General features: G+C 35.2%; 2 protein-coding genes across 2 annotated transcripts; one reads left to right on the plus strand and one right to left on the minus strand.

Annotated features, from left to right (window-relative positions):
- The first annotated feature begins 650 nt into the window (after positions 1-650).
- On the plus strand, positions 651-9,606 carry LOC110095449 (probable serine/threonine-protein kinase PIX7). Its single transcript, XM_020820994.2, has 7 exons — positions 651-1,101; positions 2,935-3,254; positions 3,374-3,509; positions 6,138-6,271; positions 6,352-6,475; positions 8,768-9,130; positions 9,337-9,606. The coding sequence occupies exons 1-7, from the start codon at positions 966-968 to the stop codon at positions 9,351-9,353; spliced, it is 1,230 nt and encodes a 409-aa protein (XP_020676653.1). The 5' UTR covers positions 651-965; the 3' UTR covers positions 9,354-9,606.
- A 3,169-nt stretch (positions 9,607-12,775) lies between these two features.
- On the minus strand, positions 12,776-14,578 carry LOC110095457 (COP9 signalosome complex subunit 5b). The gene is made up of 4 exons (XM_020821006.2): positions 14,075-14,578; positions 13,353-13,634; positions 13,118-13,265; positions 12,776-12,924 (listed from the first exon to the last, which is right to left on the minus strand). The coding sequence occupies exons 1-4, from the start codon at positions 14,564-14,566 to the stop codon at positions 12,791-12,793; spliced, it is 1,056 nt and encodes a 351-aa protein (XP_020676665.1). The 5' UTR covers positions 14,567-14,578; the 3' UTR covers positions 12,776-12,790.
- Positions 14,579-14,854: the final 276 nt, after the last annotated feature.

Genomic DNA, 14,854 nt, shown 5'->3' on the forward strand with positions numbered 1-14,854 from the left:
GTGAGATGAGGGAAAAAATGATTATTTATAAAATCATAATAACTAACATAAGAAAATATTAGTAATATTAAAATTTTTAAAATAATATATATTAATTCATATATTTAATATGGAAATAAATATTAAATATTAAAACATAAATAATAATCTCTTACTAAAACAATGGTGATGCTTAATGAGCATCCGACCAATCATCATGTGCGACATTCGACATCACAAAGAATTTTATAGATGTTCAACTTAAAAGAGAATGCACATACAGCTCACTTTGATCCGTTGGCTGCGAGCCTAGATTTTTAACAAAAAAGTTATAGATTTGAATCTTGTGTATAAAAAAAACACAAACTTTTTTGATTGCCACCAACAAACAAGCTCCACGTGTCAGAATAATGTTATGAAATGAGGCTGTAGCTGTTGCTCTAGAGCTGCGAAAAAATGGGGTGAGGATTTCCACAAAAAAAAAAAAGAAAAAGGAAAAAAAGAAATCGGCTGAGGAAAAAAAGTTGGTCGGAATATTCTATAAAATATAATCAAGATGAATTTTCTTTGTGATAAGTTTAAAAAATAATTAATTAATTGACTAATTATTATATTTTTTAAAATTAAATTTAACGATAATATATATATATATATATATTCAAACAGTTCCTGTCTCTCGCCGGTCGACGCCCCCACTCTCTCTCTTTCTCTCTCTCTCCAAGGCGGGAAAAAGAAGAAAAAAGGACCGAAAAAGAAGAGCCTCTCTCGCATATACTCCCCATCATGATGGTGACGAAGAACACCAGCAAACACCTTCATTCCAATCCCACTCTCTCTCTCTCCAACTCTCGCTTTCTCCTCTCTCTCTTCCTCTGTGCCCCTCTTCTGTTCTTCTTCTTCGCGATGGAAACGATGGATTTCAAGTTCTTCGCTGCTTCTTTGCTTTGTCAGAAATAAATCTCGGGGGAGCAGAGGAAGGGGGCAGGATGGTGATGGAAGGCAATAATAAGTGCGGCTGCTGGGCGGCGATTTCTCGTGGAATTGGAGGCGCCTGCGGGACATCGCCCGTCGCTGCTGCCTCTGCCAATACCATTCCCAGGACCAGCCTAGTCCACGACTCAGGTTTCTTTAACTGCTCTATCTAATTTATCATGAGGATCTTTCTTTTGTCCTGTTCGAGTAGGAGTTCTGTGACGTGTTTGATGGTGGATTGGATTCTTCTGTAAGGCTTATAAATTTGGAGGTGTTTTTTTCTTCAATTAGCTGTAGTTATCATTACTGATGTAGCTAAGAGTGGGTTGAAGTTGGGGTTTTCGATGAATAGGACTGGCAGATCTTTACTAGTTCGCATGTTTCAGTGAAAATACGGTGATTTTTACATCCATGAAGAATTATCGGCCTGAAAGCCAATAATTAGTTTAGAGCCTCAAATTACTTTGGGCCTCTTCGTTGCTATGAACAGATTCTAAGCAAATTTCGTTATAAAGGGTAATCATGATTCTCGCAACTGGCTTATTGCGTCTAAGTCGCAGGGATTTTGCTTATCTTTAATGTTTTTCCTGATTTGTGGAATCAATAAAGCTGGTCAGCTATTTGGCTGTTTCAGTACTCACGGGAATGGATGGTTGGCCAAATGGTCAATTTTGTATTCAGAAATGCCGCCTAAGTCAATGATAAGCTGAGGTCCTAGTCATGTTTTTAATTGGTGGGAAGCTGTTGCAAGCCACTGATGCCTAACGGCTAACTATTCCTTCCAACACCAAATTTTTTTGGTCAACTATTTAGCATTAGAAAGTAATTTCCTGTTTCCATCGCTGACGAATCCACTGTCTAACGATTCATATTTTGTACGAATTATTTTATGCCTGAGATCTTTGATATCATATGGCTGCGGTTGTTGATTTCAGACCTAGTATTCTTCTCTAAAAGTACATCGTTGACCTCAGATCAAGGCCTATTTTGATTGGAATTTCAAGGAGCTGATGCAGTACATCTTAGGATCTAGAGATTATTAATACAAATTTAAGATGAGATATACAAAGAAACGCATAATGATTGCAATTTATTGTTTCCTAACTACTAAGCTAGTCAAAGATTAATCTTTTTCGGTGTAAATTGAAAAAGAACTTCTAATTCTCTTGAAGGATAATTACAGAGACATCAACATCTAGTTCTGCGCTTATTGACTTACCAAAACCAATCGCAAAATATTTAGATGAAAAGATATAGGATACGAGTCATCAATTTGAATATCTAAGCCTCCCTTTCACACTGTAAGTACGAGGAGAAGCCTCCGTGAAGTGTTTGTCAAACTTTCATCACATATAAATTTTTTTTATTCAACTAACACGCATAAATTTGACGGAGATGAAATTTTATTCGGTAATTCATAGTAAAATGAATGCTTTAGCCGCCTTCAAGGTCTAATTTATGAGAGATTATTAGGTGCGGAGTGCGGATGGGGAGAACCGTCCGCACAAGCATTGTTCCGCGCTAGATACCGGCACTCGGTACCGCTAGGTACCCAGTACTTGTGCGAACGGTGCGCACTCCGCACCTAATAATTTTTCCTAATTTATGACCCAAAATTACTATTTTTCTCAATAGTTTTGAGCTCCGCCCTCGCTTCCTTGTGAAAGGACTTAACAACATTGAGTTTTAACTTCCTTGCATTTTGCTGCTGATTATCCACTGAGACAAGATGATCTGAAATTTCTTATATTGCTTTGAGTTTCAACTTCTAATTTCCTCGCGTTCTTGGTGTTCCTTCTTTGGTATATATCACCATCCTCTATTATTATGCAGTCATTTTTTTTGTGTTGTGAAAATTCCATCCATATTGTAGTGGATGTATTTTTTCATCATTTGCCCCTTTTGAGTTATTTTAAAACTTGGTGCGTATCTTTCATTTTCATTCTGGAAAGTAGTGATCTAAAACACGAATTTTCAATGCAGCAACAGAAGCAAGATACTTAAATGCTAGCAATCGTGAGATGAATATTCCGTTTGAAACTATGTTCTCTGAGGAAAATGGCAATAAATCCCCACCCAAAGATAAATCATCTTGTGAGCCGCTACAATTCACATTCCAAGAGCTGAAGATTGCCACTGGAAACTTCAGACCTGATAGTATCCTTGGTGAGGGTGGATTTGGTTATGTTTTTAAAGGATGGATAGAGGAAAACAGCACTACTCCTGCTAAACCAGGAACTGGTATCACTGTTGCTGTCAAAAGTTTGAAACCAGATGCTCTTCAGGGACACCGGGAATGGGTGGTATGTGCACCACACTTTTTAGATGTCAAATTAGACCGGAGATGGAGAAAAGGCAGATTACTTTACCAGATTGACTGACCTTTAAATAACCAACATTTTCTTTCTTTTCTTGACTGCAGGCTGAAATTGATTTCCTTGGACAGCTACATCATCCTAATCTCGTTAAACTCATAGGATCCTGCATTGAAGATGACCAAAGGCTTCTTGTTTATGAATTTATGCCCCGAGGAAGTCTTGAAAATCATCTTTTCCGAAGTATGTAAGGTGTTTGTTGATTCCCTAATCTTAGGAAGAATTTGAGTATAAAATCTTGGACACCAATTTTATGTTGAATTAAATTGGAACATTAAATTAATTTTTGGATTTGCTTACTGCTCCACTTCCTTGGAACTTTCTTTACTGCTCTTGCATTTCTGCCACATGCTATCTTCATTTGATTTGGCAGGAACAAAGTCTATAAAATCTTCAGCTAGGACCTAGTATTCAAATGCTTATTGATGTGATGCTATGTTACTCTCTTGTGATGTTGCACTATTGCTGTTTTTGATTTTGCTGCTACTTGAAGCTAAAGAAACCGAACCATAAACACTAAGCAGCTTTTTTTTTTATTTGATACGACTAAAAATTAGATGGAATTTAAACATTAAAACCGCACTACAGCTTTTTTATCTCTAGTTAGTGTAATTATAGATCTTAATTGAAGTTCATAAATTATTGTGCGATTTCATTTAAAAATTACGTCAATGCAATAGAATGCAGAGATTAGCATTCCTTGATTTTTAGATTGAACTAGGTCTATAAACTTTTACTTCATACTGAACTTGGTCCTATTATTTTCCTTTATTTTTCAAAGAAAAGATGACTTGCAATTCATGAAGTTTCATTACAAAAACAATTTTAAATAAATTATGTTGGTTCTATATTGCTTCTAGTTAAATGTATGGTGTAAACTTGTTACTGAGGGAAGTAGCTTAGGTAAAGGACATTAGGTGATATACAATGATCATGTAACGGGTGGCTTGGCTATGAGAATGTCTCGTGTCTTTGTCTTTTGAAACATAGAACAGGCACTAATTTATTTTACATATCACCTCATGTAGGAATTAGAATTGAGAATTATCAACTTGACTTTTTGATCAATCTCCTCCTTATTTGACCAGTTAGGAAATCCTTCCACTTTAAAACCTTAAGCAAAACTCTTCTTAGGCAAATATACTCTATTTTTATCTTTTAGATGTTAAAATCATTGTTTTTATTGCATTTCGTAAACCAGTATGTGATAATGCTGGTAGAAGGATTCCCCATGGTTCAACTCGATTGCTGTGATACAATTTTGTCACAAATAAAATGGCAAAAACAACTTTTTAAGGGAGCCCAAGATATCAACCAAATTATTCTTGGAGAAATAAAACTAATATCACAGATATGATGTAGAAAAAATAAAACAATTATAATAGGGATAAGAATACCAAGATTTAAATGATTTGGTCAAGAATGACCTATATATACTAGGTTATGAGGCACTAATAAATCACTATCAAATGCATGGAGTACAAATTAAAAGATTATCTAAATAGATAGATCAAATCCTATTTTTATAAATAATGAAGAGAGAAGTGTTGAGAAAATCTTACGAAATTTTTGTAGCAAAAGAGAAGAATTCATCTCACCCAATCTCCAAGAATAAGTAAACCTAAGGAAGAGAATTGCGATCTTTGAAGCCCTCAGATGCTCAGCTCCTTTTGCTTGCAACTTCCTTTGTGCAGGAAGAAGAAGCCCAAGTACTCGGATGCTCACTACCTTTTGCTTGCAACTGGGAGAAGTTTGTACTCTCAATAGCGGCCTCTTCGTTATTTGCTCGATCACTTGCTCTCAAACCACAACTGGTATAAAAAAGGGGGATTAGAATTAGGCTTTAGGGTATAACTAAAATGCTTACCCCTACAAATTTTTTTATAGTGCATCAGATATCATAACTGATAATTATCTTAATAATATTCTTTTTATTATTAGTCTTGTTTTTCTAAATAAAATTATATTCAAATTTATATCCACTGTTATTCGAATGTCATTTTCATTGGACTTCCCAAGATACAATAAATTATAATATTTCTCAATATCATTGAATTTTACTACAAAATTGCAATTTATATTCTTCCAATCATTTTTTCACCAATTCTCTTTACTTTTCATTCAAAGTTCTTTATTCATTGCAAGAGATATAATCTTAATTTTAGAATTAGTCAATCTAATCTTAATTTTAGGCTTGTTCAACCCTTTGTTTACTATGATTGGGTTAAGTTTTAATAGGTCGCTAGCAGTGATGTCAGCTATCTCTTGCCTACTTTTCACCAAAATCAGGTTAAAATGTTAAATTGTATCATGTCATCTGCAATTGATATACTAGCTAACGTTTGCTTACTTTTCATCATAATCAGATTAAGCTATAGCATGCCACTTATAGCTGATCCTAACAAGATCAGACCTACTTATCATCACAATCATGTTAGATTGTGCCATTGTTTTTGGTGAATGCTTTAGAATTAATAAATTTTAAATTGGGATTCTTTTCATTAGTTTTGGGATAAATTTTATAATTGGTTGTGAACCTAAACATAATTTTCAACATTTTTTATCTAACTTGGGACTTACAATATTTGTCTCAAATGTATAATACATTTGGACTAATGGCATTAACAAAAATCACTTCCTACTATACGAGCACAACCACCATAAATCTTCTACATGAATGTTTTGCTTTTGTTTTGTATTGCATTAAAATGCTAACCTTTTGATATGATGTCCCATGTTTAAGTTTTACTTGTTATATGATTAAAAATTATTGAAGTCAATTATTCTGACTGATCTTAATGGCTTTTGAAGGGTCTTTTCCTCTTCCATGGTCCAACAGGATTAAGATTGCTATTGGGGCTGCTAAAGGGTTAGCCTTTCTTCATGGTAATGCAAAGCCTGTTATCTACAGAGATTTCAAGACATCTAATATTCTTCTAGATATGGTTCGTCCTACAACTTGCGATATTGGTTTCTTAAACAAACACAGTCCTACATACATATAAATATTTTATCTTTTTTATAGGAGTACAATGCAAAGCTTTCTGACTTTGGACTGGCCAAAGCTGGACCCCAAGGAGATAAGACTCACGTATCAACTAGAGTTGTTGGTACATATGGTTATGCTGCACCGGAGTACATCATGACTGGTACAAATACAAACTCATATTAACAGTATATAAAAGTTCCAGCCTTGCATAGAATCTCTAAAGCTTCATTTGGGACGGCTTTTTCATTGCTTCTTAAAATAACTTTTTAGTAAAAATTTAAAATTTTTGTATTAGAAAGCTGTTTTAAAAAGCAGTAAAAAAGCCGTCCCAAATGAAGCCTAACTCTAATGATCCACCCATCTAAAACAATCTGCATGAATACTGCTCACGCATGGTTGAGATAGAGCTTACTAGAAGCAGAATCTTTTAGGACTTTCAATGAAGACTGAATAGACTTGGGGGAAAATTGCCAGAGTAGTTTAGCAAGATGGATGGGCACTACACTCACAATATCACAATTTTTTTATCCCCATCCGTCTATTATTTCCAGCATATACCATAGGAAGTTTAGTTTGAGATTTATGTTAATAGTGTTACTATTCTTGAAAACTATTACATAATCTACAATTCTGCAATTAGTTCAGGAATAAAATAGCATTTTTGTTTATTCTGATCCTGCTGAATAGAGGCTTTTTTTTATATATTTTTTTTCTGCTGAATAGAGGCTTTATACAACAGGAACTAATGCATTTCAGGCTGGGTCATTTTCTACTCCTGCGTGAAATCTTAATCTTCCTAGAAGTTTAGATGGCTATGATTTGTCTATATTTGATGCAGAGCGGTTTAGAATTGGTGTTTTCTTAGGATTCGTAAATCAAAGAAAATTCAATTGACAAACTTTCTTTAGATGTAAATCAGTGCATTCAAAAAATTAGAACCAAAATGATAATTAAATGATTAAATAAATTAGAAATTTGAATCTCACAAAATTAACTAGTAATTGTAATTTATTTATCTCAATTGTATCAAATTTGAATGAAATAAAAAATACTAGCAAGTTAATAACAAGTTATCTAGAAGAAATTTGGTAAATGATAGAATTCTTGGAAGTAATAGAAATTTAGGTCTCACATCAGTGCAAAGAGATGATTTTCCCTGAAATTAGGCAGTCACAGTTCTACCATACTTGAGGAAATTATACATCTAACCTACACACAAGATATAAATTTTAGTAAGAAAATTTATTAAGTCAAAGCTGTTCAATTACATACTCGAACTATTTATTTATGGATTTCCATATATGATTAGCACAAAATTAACCCGGTTTAATTCCAGATATTTCAAAGTTAAATTATATCAAAAAAAATTTATTCAAAATGGTGGTAGAAAGAGAGAAAACGTATATATCCTCCTCACTGAATCGCATACAACGCACTACATATGGACAGAAGTCATGCACAGAAGAGAACCAAAGATAAGGAAGAATAACAAAACCAACAAGCCTGTCTAAGCAAGGCGTAATAGAAGAACCACTACAACAAATTGGAATTTGCGACCTGCAGGTGAACTACCTTGAGTATTGCTAAGAAGAAATCCAACTTTCCAAGAAATTGTTTTTTGGGGGGCAGATTAGAGGATTCGAGCCCCGATGAGAGCGGGAGGAAGATCTACCGTCAGGCCGCTGTCCGATCTCCAGAGAAAATTTTTGTAAGCCGACATAGTACAGCATATATATGACTCTAGAACTCCTACACAATGAAAAGACAATAGATGCATCCTCACAATGAAAAGAAACAACACGTGCACCTCGCATAACCACATCACTACCTCTGATGCAAATAGGTACTGGGGAGTAACATAATCTACATTGGAAAGCCCATGATTGTGCCATTGTTCTTGAGCTTTGATAGATACAGCTTGAAATCCTTTTTTAGATGATAATCAACCATTAAGGGAGTTTTGCAACAATTTTAGAAGTAGTTTTTAAAGAAGAGCATTGATTTTGTTTTGTTCCATGACTTCTTTCTTATTCTCCCTTAAATTCTCTCCCGTTAACCCAGCTTGTGAAACAAAACATTTGTGGCCTGAAAAACCTGCAAATTTTCATGTATGATTAAGGTTTCGTTTGGGACAGCTTTTTTATTGCTTTCTAAAACGGCTTCTTAGTAAAATAATTTCTTGAACTAGAAATTTTTGTACCAAGAAGCTACTTTAGAAAGCAGTAAGAAAGCGGTCCTAAATGAAGTCTAACACAACCATTTCTTTTCTTTCGCGGATTGCTATGATAGAATTCAAAATTCCAATTTAGTTGGAATGACTAAGACAATATAGTCATTATCTGCTTCAAGAATAGTTGTCGAGTATATGAAGTTAGATCTGTTACCATACTTCTTCATACTTGCCAGACTGAAACTGCTATATTTCTTCTTCTTCTTCTTCTTTTCTTTTCAGGACACCTAACATCAAAAAGCGATGTGTACAGTTTCGGTGTTGTGCTGCTTGAAATTCTGACCGGCCGAAGATCCATAGACAAGAAGAGGCCACACGGTGAGCAAAATCTTGTTGCTTGGGCCCGGCCAAATCTGGGAGATAAAAGGAGGCTTTTGCACCTTGTGGATCCCCGCCTGGAGCTGAACTATTCAATTAAAGGTGTTCAAAAAGTTGCCCAGATTGCCAGCTACTGTCTTAGCAGGGATTCAAAAACTCGCCCTTCCATGGATGTTGTTGTCAAGAACCTTACACCATTGCAGGATCTGAATGACCTTGCCTACAACTCTTTTCGCTCTCGCAGCTCTCAACGAGCTCCTGCTCAAAGTAGGCAATCAAAAGAGAAACTTATAATCAACTTAGGTTTCGTTTGGGACGGCTTTTTTACTGTTTCTTAAAGCAGTTTTTTAATAAAAAATTAAAATTTTTATGCTAAAAAATTGCTTTAAGAAGCAACAAAAAAGTCGACCCAAACGAAATCTTAATGATGCAAGCATTTTGAATAACTCTGACAACTTTTGCCTTTCTTGCAGGCAAACCAACAGGCTGATTTTAACTACTCGCGACGCAGAAATTTCATTCTACTTTAACAAACATGTGATCACCAGATCTTCATGGAATAAATAATGCCCATAATTGAACACCAGCTAATACCAGAATGTTAGTTGTTTGCCTGCAGAGAAGGCTATGGATATAATCTGTCGCTTGTGTTATTTCTATAACGCAATAGTTGTGCATATTATAAAGAATTGATACATTACTTCTGACCTCCAAAATTGAAGAAAAAACTATTGTTGTTTTTAGATCATTTTTTCTTGGGGGGGAATGGGGGTATCTATTTGCCGTCATCCTCTTAGGAGGCGCTTGGCGGCGTAACTAATCCCTCGGCTGATCTCCTGGCCCGCACTTGATTGGGTTCCATTTAAGAGGCGATGCTACTCGAGGGTATTGGAGCACGGGTTGGGAGGTATACAATCGCACTCGCCCACCAATTAAACTGAGCTATGGTGGGTGACCTTTTGAACTTATTACCACATGCTTTAATAGGAAGAGGTCAACGGTCTTTATAAGGTTGGAAAGGGTATTTTTCAGTTGCAGATTAATTAATGGATAATGTTTGTTAAGAATCTTAGATTTTTTAAAAGTTTTTTATGGATACAAGCTATTTGTAGTTGTAACAAATTGTTAAAATATTTTAAAAATTACTGTAAATATTATGGATATTAAAAAAGATCAAATAATATATACTTAAAAATTGTTAAATAATGTGTGAATTTTTGGCTATATTAAATATTCTTCCATCTTGTGCCAACATAACATTAAATCCGCCGAATCAGAGGATTTCAAAAATACTGGACTTATCGTGAAAAAGGGGTAATTTTTCGTGTAAGACGGCTTTCATTTATCGTGAGATTTGGTTTTACATTTTAGGCCATTTGGCTGATTTTGCTCAAATCCGTCATAAATCTTGCTACCAAACAACCGCTTCGATTGTGAGAAGGATTAGATGACAATCATCTTGGTTGATACATATGAATTTTTTTAGGCTTTTTAACTAATTAAGAGATTTTTTATTCGAGTCTTATCTATTTGATATGTTTATGAATTTATGTTAATTAGCATAAAAAAAACGAGAAATCAGTTTTTAATGTTGATTGATATTCAATCATTAATAGTCACGCTGACAAACCTAACGGCATAGAAAAACAGCTAATTATAAACATTATTCCTGAGCTATTTTTAAATTTCCAATTAAAATTAAAAATGTCAATTATAAGAAGGTATTTACACTGTAAGCATGGTAAGCTCAATCAATAACAATAAGATAATCATAATTTAAATCAAACTGAACCAAATTTTAAACAATTTCTAGATAAAACTGACACTAATCTACACGATTAAGAAAGGCAATTGCGTGCTGTTAAGGCTTCGTGCAATTTTTTAGTACAAAAGTTTTCCAGCTTCTTAAATCAGGATTTTAGTACAAAAGTTAATTTTTTTTACTTAAAAGCTGCTTCAAAAAGCAGTAAAAAAACCATTCACAAAAACAACAACATTCCAACAAAATTGGCAATTTTGGAACACCATATGTGAGCAGCTTCCATGAGAGATAATCAAACCATAGAAAACAATCCATAACAAGATAAAAGAAAGCTTTTACTCGGCCATGGCGTCAGCTCTTCATTTGGTAAACAAGTCATAAAATAAACTTCCTTGTGTAGCAGGGTCTCTTTCGGAGACCCACAGAAACGAATGACCTTTCTTATTTGAATTAGCTTTCTTTTACTAGTGTTTGTTTCTAGAAGTTGGGTTTAGAAGAATGTTGAAGAAAACTTGTTTTGAGTTTGTCTTTTGGAGCTTGTGCCCTTTCGCCGTTTTTGAGCTTTATTTCAGCAACAATTTGGTCAGTCGTTTTAAATGTATCAAGTGCTTTGTTTGGAATGTGGGGATAGCAAAGGACATTGAAAATACCTTCTTTTTTATTTGTATCACATCGAATTAGAGAGAAGGTTGTTTTAGAGGCACACTTGGCTTCAAATAAATATGCCCAACAATTAAAAAAAAAAATAAATAAAATTGCAAGAATTCGTGTAATAATGGTAGGAAATTGCCCATGAAATTGTCCAAATCTTTTGAGCTATATCAAATTGCAAGAATCTAAAGTTCAAGTTCTATAATAATGCTGCAAGGATCTACAAGGGAACATGGGCTAAGCCACAATCTATTCACTATCAAGAGTCATCTTTCAGAAACCTCAAAATCGATGAATTTTATTTAAATGGTAAGCTATAGATTTTTTCTCTTAAATTCTTATGCATCATACCACCGAAAACTTGAGGGTGCATGAATCCAAACTCTGTTCTCCAAAAAAATGAGCAATAAATACAATATTTCAAACTATATCAAATTGCAAATCTGAAGTTCAAGTTCTGCCATAATGCTGCAAGGTTCCACAAGGGAACATGAACTAAGCCACAATTATTCACTATCAAGACCCATCTTTCAAAAACCTCAAAATCGATAAATTTTAATTAAATGGTAAGCTATAGATATTATTCTCTTAAAATTTTATGATTTTGCAAATCACCATAGGATGTTCAAAAAGCTAACACAAGATTCAGAATGCTGTTTATTATCAATTTGAACTCATTAACAGTAAATATCACAAAGTTAAGACTAGTCTGTGATGATAGTTCACTGGGTTGTTAAGCTGCAGGGAACACCCTTCTAATTAGGTACTAGAGACAACAAACTTGCATCAACTTCTAGGTTTATGCAAACAATCATTAGTTGGTGCATATCATAGTAATCTCCAAACAAGATTTAAGAAGATAATGGCATTCTCAATATGTTATTGCCCGTAAGAAAACAACACTAAACCAGACCGAAGAACCCCAAAAACAAGGACGAACTCTCCTTTAGCCTATACTCACTTCAAGGTAGGTTTAAAGGTTTATTTTAATAGATCGAAGTTTAATTTTAGTCAATAATCAAACAATGTATGCATGATTGTTGTTTGAACACTAAATTATTCCCTTATATTCATTAAAAGTGAGAGGTTGATATAACTTACATAAAACCATGTATAGTACAACTTATTTGCATATTCATAACACTAATCATTCTTAGTTTCTCATGCTATGATCCAAATTGTAAACTTTTTTATTAAAAAAATCAAAAATAAAATCAGCTCAATGGCTATATTGAGATACTTATATGGTGGGGTTGCAAGATAGAAGCAAAATCAAGAAGAGGTAAGGCTGGCATATAAGGAGGTGCACCTTCATATGCTATGAGCTATAATTAAAGCCATTTTTTGTTATAGACAGATCTGATGCCAAATAGTCAAACCTACAAATACTCAACATATTGTATAAACATGCACAAAAAACGGCTTTATTAAATTTTCACATGAAACCTATAATTCCCGAAAATCAAAATTATTTGTTCTTGAGAATAACTTCTGCATATGAACATTGCTATCCATTACAAAATATCAACTGATAAAAAAACAACGGAAAACATAAGAATTCTAACCTCTTTCTTCTTTTGGGAAGGTACAAAAAAGGACCCCAATCGCGTATGGGCTAATTGATTCTCTGCCTGTTCCAACTTCTCAGCTACAACAAGGAAATAAAATTCACAATGAAACCAAAAGTTACAAATACCACGAGAAAGACTCAAAAGAATATGCACTGCTGTGTTTGTTAATTTCCATGGCGCCGCATGACAATTTCCCAATTTCAAGCAAAAAAAAAAAAATCCAACAATATATGCAATCATTAAAACATGGAGAAAAAGTATGTGATCAACCTAAATCAGAAATCTGTCCTGCAACATAGTCTCTGTTGCCTAAGATTGAGGATGATGATAATGTGTTTACCCAATACTTGTTCCAAAGTAAATCCAAGAGGTGACCATCCAGAGATGACTTGAAGTAAGTTATATCCAATGCATAATACTACACCAAGACAATATACCATTCATAAGTTAAAAGTACATAAATGTTGCAAAGAGGGAATAGAAGTCATGCACTCAACATCTCAACCTGCTTGCAATGGACCCCAAAGTCCTCTATCTTGTTGAGAGGAATAGTTTGGTACTCTGATACAGGCTCATCAGGTGGCTTATAGCCCTCAGGATAAGCCCTGAAGGCCCCAATCTCAACCTTCCCAGCTGATACAGTCCTCGTGGGGTCAATTACAACAGCTAAGAATGGCTCTTGGTATTTTTGATTCGTCATCTGCGTTGATACATCTATACCTGAGAGCCAGCATCCGTAGCCAGGGTGTGAATGGTACCACCCCACCACATTTTCCAGCCTCCCAACCTGTTTCAAAAGAAGCAGCAAAATAAGCCCGATTTTGACAAGGATTAACTGACAATTAGTGTTTTTACCTGACAAAGTAGGTATAAAACAAACCCTAATACCAAGAAGAGATAGAAAACAGCTTATCATTGCTATGGCATAAACCATGTTTGGTAACATAACAGCATATGGCAATTGAGAAGCATTAGTGTTTTTACCTGACACAATTTCAACCTATGGGAATTGAAAGCTCAAACAACGGAATCAGCAAAAGGGTTTTGCATCACGGAACGAGTTTACAAACATTGAAATCAAAGAGCCTCACAAAATCTCATGGCAATGAGATAATATACATAAGAAAAACAAAAAAATAATAATAATAAAAGTGCTCTTACATGAATTCTAATTGCGGTTTCCTTAAAAGAAATATTTAGCAAATTTGGGCTTAGGGTTAGGATTACCCTTTTGTTGGTCTGGGAATAATCGACCATATACTCGTACGCGTCAGCCTGAGCATTGACCCGAGTCTCGGTGCCCTCAACGGGAAGCGCAAATGCATCCATGACGACGAAGGTGTCGCCCTCGATCTTACCCTGCATCAGTCCCATGACCTCAATGGTGCCGCCAGAGCGGGCATGGACTACCATCTTAAGCAGGGCGAGGGCGGATATTTTAACTCGTCGAAAGAAATTAGGGTCATGTTGCCACGGCTTCTCTTGCTGGATCTTGGCCTGCGCAACCTCATCGTAGTAGTAGATCGTGTCCGACTCCGCCGGAGAATCTATGGCGACGATGTTGTTCTCAAGTTCCCACGTCTGCCGCGCTATCCCCGCCGATGAGGCCAAATCCATCTTCCCTGCCCGTAGCTCTCGCGAACTAGGAAAATGGCCAGAGAAGGGCGAGGCCTTCGTGCGAATAATTATTAGGTATGGACACTGCAAGTAGCTCTGCATCCAATAACATGTAGCCACTTCCTCTTGTTCTTTATAGTGCGGCCGTCGATCCGATCCGGACCCGGATCGGACACCAGTATTGTTATGTTCGGATATTGCTAGGTGTTGTTAGGTATTACTTGACAATAACGAGAGGCTCTGTCAAGATCAATACATAGCAATACCGAACAATACCGAGTAATACCGAGCAATACCTAGCAAAATCGGGATATTGCTCGATATTGCTCGGTATTGCTATGTATTGGTCTTGACATAATTGTATTTCTCGTTATTGCCGAGTAATATCAA

This window comes from Dendrobium catenatum, unplaced genomic scaffold, assembly GCF_001605985.2.
Source record: "Dendrobium catenatum unplaced genomic scaffold, ASM160598v2 original_scaffold_76759, whole genome shotgun sequence".
In the NCBI taxonomy this organism is placed as follows: Eukaryota; Viridiplantae; Streptophyta; class Magnoliopsida; order Asparagales; family Orchidaceae; genus Dendrobium; species Dendrobium catenatum.